This window comes from Pundamilia nyererei, unplaced genomic scaffold (assembly GCF_000239375.1).
Source record: "Pundamilia nyererei isolate P.nyererei 1_Seehausen unplaced genomic scaffold, PunNye1.0 scaffold00025, whole genome shotgun sequence".
Taxonomy (NCBI): Eukaryota; Metazoa; Chordata; class Actinopteri; order Cichliformes; family Cichlidae; genus Pundamilia; species Pundamilia nyererei.
In genome coordinates, this window is record NW_005187426.1 from 639,232 (window position 1) to 643,344 (window position 4,113).

General features: G+C 40.6%; 1 protein-coding gene across 1 annotated transcript; it reads right to left on the minus strand.

Moving 5' to 3' along the window:
- Positions 1-317: 317 nt before the first annotated feature.
- LOC102205874 (glyoxalase 1) lies at positions 318-4,113 on the minus strand. Its single transcript, XM_005727540.2, has 5 exons — positions 3,959-4,113; positions 1,117-1,199; positions 802-942; positions 532-599; positions 318-418 (listed from the first exon to the last, which is right to left on the minus strand). Exons 1-5 carry the CDS (start codon positions 4,025-4,027, stop codon positions 318-320), a joined length of 462 nt encoding a protein of 153 aa, XP_005727597.1. The 5' UTR covers positions 4,028-4,113.

Consider the following 4,113-nt stretch of genomic DNA (forward strand, 5'->3'; position numbering starts at 1 on the left):
GGGGGAAAAACATAACAGAGAAGAGAGGGTGAATATAAACTGTAAGTACTGAGTGGATAAAAGTTCAACTTCAGATTCAGACATGTGCAACAAAGACAGGCTGAATACAAGATAATTCAATTTCATATTAGTACAAATATTAAATATTAGCTATTAAAGGTTTACAGAAACCGGCTATCAACATGTCATTAAATTAAAAGTAATTAAAGTAACCCTGTGCGGAAGATGTAGCTACTTTAGGAATTATTATGTGGAAAAAATATTGATTTACTACATAAATAACTATGATTAAAGTATCATAACCCTGAACAAATATGTCACATCTTACCATCATCAGGCTTTTTAACAAAAGTGACTCCTTGCTCCTCAAACAATTTGCAGGCTGCATAGACATCAGGAACTGCAATTCCGATGTGTCCTGTCAAGAGTAACGGAGACGGTGCTCAGACAGACACACAAGTATCCACAAAAAGCAGCAGACACAACACAAACATACATTATCAACTCAACACAACAAGAAAGCAGTTTTACCAAAGCCACGTGGATCCGAGTTTCCATTGTGATAAGTCTGACTGTCATCGGACTCAGAACCCCAGTTACTGGAAGAACAGATTCAAGTAAATATTCCAACTGGAGCTTGGTTTGCTTTTTGATTGCTTACAACACTAACTTTAGATTTTTGACTACATTTTAACAACAGAGGATCATTTTTTACTGGATGAGGGAGATAACAGTTGAAGAAGATGCACACAATGCAATAAAATGAATTTGTTCCTGGTAGTATCTAACATCCACCCTTACTGTGTCAGCTCGAGGGTGGCTCTTCTTGAGAAAGTCCAGGCCGTTTTTTCCTTCACATCTGCAGGGATCTCCTTCTTGTCCTCATAGCCCAAGAAGAAGAGAGAGAAACGCATCGAGGGAAAGTCAAACTTTTGCAGGAGCCTGCAAAATATCAATCGCAGAGAAAACATTTTACATAGTCAGGAAACGTCCACACAAACTTTGAAAACACATTTAACGATTTTATGTCTCTCTTTGTAGTGACAAATAAAAAGATGTAAACAAATATAACTTGGTTCAAGAGCTGAGTAAACCGAAGCCCGCACAGATACTCACGTCATTCCGAGGATTCTGGTGTAGAAATCTATGGATTTATTTGGATCTTTAACCCTCAGCATCGTCTGCTGCATCATGAAATCCTAACACAAAAACATAATAATAGATTAAGGACAAGTCTTCGAGGTAAGTAACAGTATAACTGAATTACAAATATGACAGGGATGAAAATTAATGTTTCCTTAAACTGCAGAGGAATTCAGATTCATTCAACAAAAAAACAAACACAAATTGTCACGTTACATTTAGTTGCTCAAGAGTGGCGGGACTTCAGTGAGCAGAGTACAAGACAATCATTTTATATTTCTTTATGATGTTAAGCACTGTACATTTCACTTGTGTGAGACAGTCAGCCTCACCTCTGGCTCCGTTTAGCAACGTGACTGAGAAAAATTTGTATCCTGGCACTAAGCGGCGAAAAACACCTTCAGTCGAACTGTACCTCTGTGTTACTGAGCGCACAAACACAGGCGGTCAGCATCATAGGGCTGAACGTGCCAGATTTGCCTGTGTTCAGTTAGATTTAGACAGTGACAGTAGTCGATCGTGGCTCAAGAGTTGGGTGTTCGTCTTGTAATCGGAAGGTTGCCGGTTCGAGCCCCGGCTAGGACAGTCTCGGTCGTTGTGTCCTTGGGCAAGACACTTCACCTACTGGTGAGGGGCCGATGGTGCGATATGGCAGCCTCGTCTCTGTCAGTCAAACAAACTGCCACTATGTGTTACACATTTTCAGTTCCAAATGGGACATCAGGCTGCAGGTGTTTAACATATGGATATGCAGTGGTTCAAACAATCATGTGCCACCTGATTAGTGAAATTATCAGAGTTAATATAAGAAAAGAAAAATGTGGTAAAGTGGGCGTCTGGTTTTTACCCTCCGTATTTCTGTGTTTGAAGTGTATGAAAACCAAACTTTGCTCTTTGACTGCATTTCACAGTTAAGTCCTATCTCTGTGCGTTGTCCTTCCTGTGCCCTTCCTCCTTCTGTGTTAATGTTTCATATCTATAGAAACTCTACAAACACCGCAGCTGCAATATATTTCCCCAGATAGCATCACAGCTGCATTCATATTTCCGACTAGTAGTTCATCACTCATACAGCACACATTAAACCAACAAAGCAAAAGTGGAAAGCCCCTGAAAAATGAAAGTGCCTTTTATTTCTCAGGTCAAACCTCATATTTTACACGTGGGAGCAAACCCTAAACTTCAATTTCAAAGCATGTGAGTGCCAGCCAGAGCAAAAAAGTCAGAAACAGCTAAAGAAAAATAGAGGGAACCACTTAGTTCCGCTACACAATTAGGTTTGTTTCTGTTTGTAGGTGTATTTACTGGCACTTGAAGCCATACAAACAGGAAGGTAAGTGGGCTGCAGCACGTTAACGTAGTGACTTCAAAAACAGACTGAGTGGAGCAAACAGCATCTATCCAGTGAATAACATGAACAGTAAGTTACTAAGAACTCAATAAATGAAATGCAGGGCAATGTGGGATGCATTGCTACTGCTGAAAGGCACATTTTTATAAATCTTAAAGCATCTTAAAGAATAAACATACGAATGATGACCCTCACAAAGGTCTGGGAATGAAACCTGTGAAGGATGAATAAGCTGTGTTCAACTGAATGCATTTTTTGCTACTTCTTATATGCATAGATTCAACATAAAGTTCATTTGACGGCCTTTGGACTCAATCAAGACTATTGTCATTATGTTAATAATAAGCCCTTAACTATCAAGAGCTTATCATTAACTATTTATATATTATTTCCTATGCTGTTCTGTCTGTTAACCATCTTTACGCTTCTCTAAGTCTGTAACTTTTCTCTGGTTTCCAGGTGCCGATTAAACTTGCATGGCACCATGCTGGCATTATTTCACTCTTGCCAACCAAAGATGCACTGTGGCTGAAGGCTGCTGAAATCTCTAGCCTGGCTGAAACCTTAATACAGGTAACTTAGTTTGCAGTTTCTCCTAACAGTTTTTCTTTAAGAGGTTTTCTCTTCATGAGAAAGCAAACAGGGTTTTTTTTTCCTCACTACAAATCAGAGCCTTTTACGTGTACTTACATTGTAAACTTCATTCACTGCTTTTTGTACAGCTATAGTAATAATATGTGGTTGACATAAAACCCCAAGCCACACCTCAAACCACTCCTCAATTCCACCTCACACCTACTCCTTATAAATGCACGCTGTTTGGGAACCACAGGCTCAACAGTGGAGCTCTTTTTAAGACTCAAATGTGTGTCATTTCTGTGATTTACAACCAAAATCAAAACGTGGAACTACGAAACATGAGTGGGACGCCTGGTGAGCCTACTTGTTGGACAACTTCCATATCTTGCGACACATGCTGACCACGTTAGGTATTTCCATTCCTGCCGACCTTTCGCAACAGGATGCGGAGTATATTCTGGTCTCACCGCACCTAAATGGCAGCTTTTCTAAAAAGTACAGGCGGCTCTCCCATTACGCACAGACTTGTTTTACGCACGCCTTGGATGACGAGTTTTATGTTCATACGGCAGCAGCCACTGGAAGGTTCACCTAGAAAGGTGAACTCACATCCGCCTGCCATGAAACCACATGGGGTTTTGGTTTCTTTCTTTCTCTTTTTTTTTGGTACATCATTAACTAAAGCAATTTAAACCGTGTGGAAGAGAAACGAATCCCCCCTAAACGAGAGCAAAACCACCGCGAATTTTGTGGAGGAATGTGTCCGATAATGGACGTAGCATTAAAAGCGGGTTAACCTGTTTGGGAGCTGCTATCCTGTTGGGTTTGAATTATTGCCAATATGTAAATTTAGATCACCTCCATGAGGGGCTACGATGGTCTTACCTTAGTGATCGGGTCTCCATCTTTACACACTGCTGCCACAGCCTCGTCTGACAAACCTTTATTGCTCATTTTTGCTACAAGAAGCTGGAGTGCAGTTCGGCAGAGACTGACTGGCAGGGAAAGGGACTAAGCAGAGGGAGTTCCAGAAAGATATA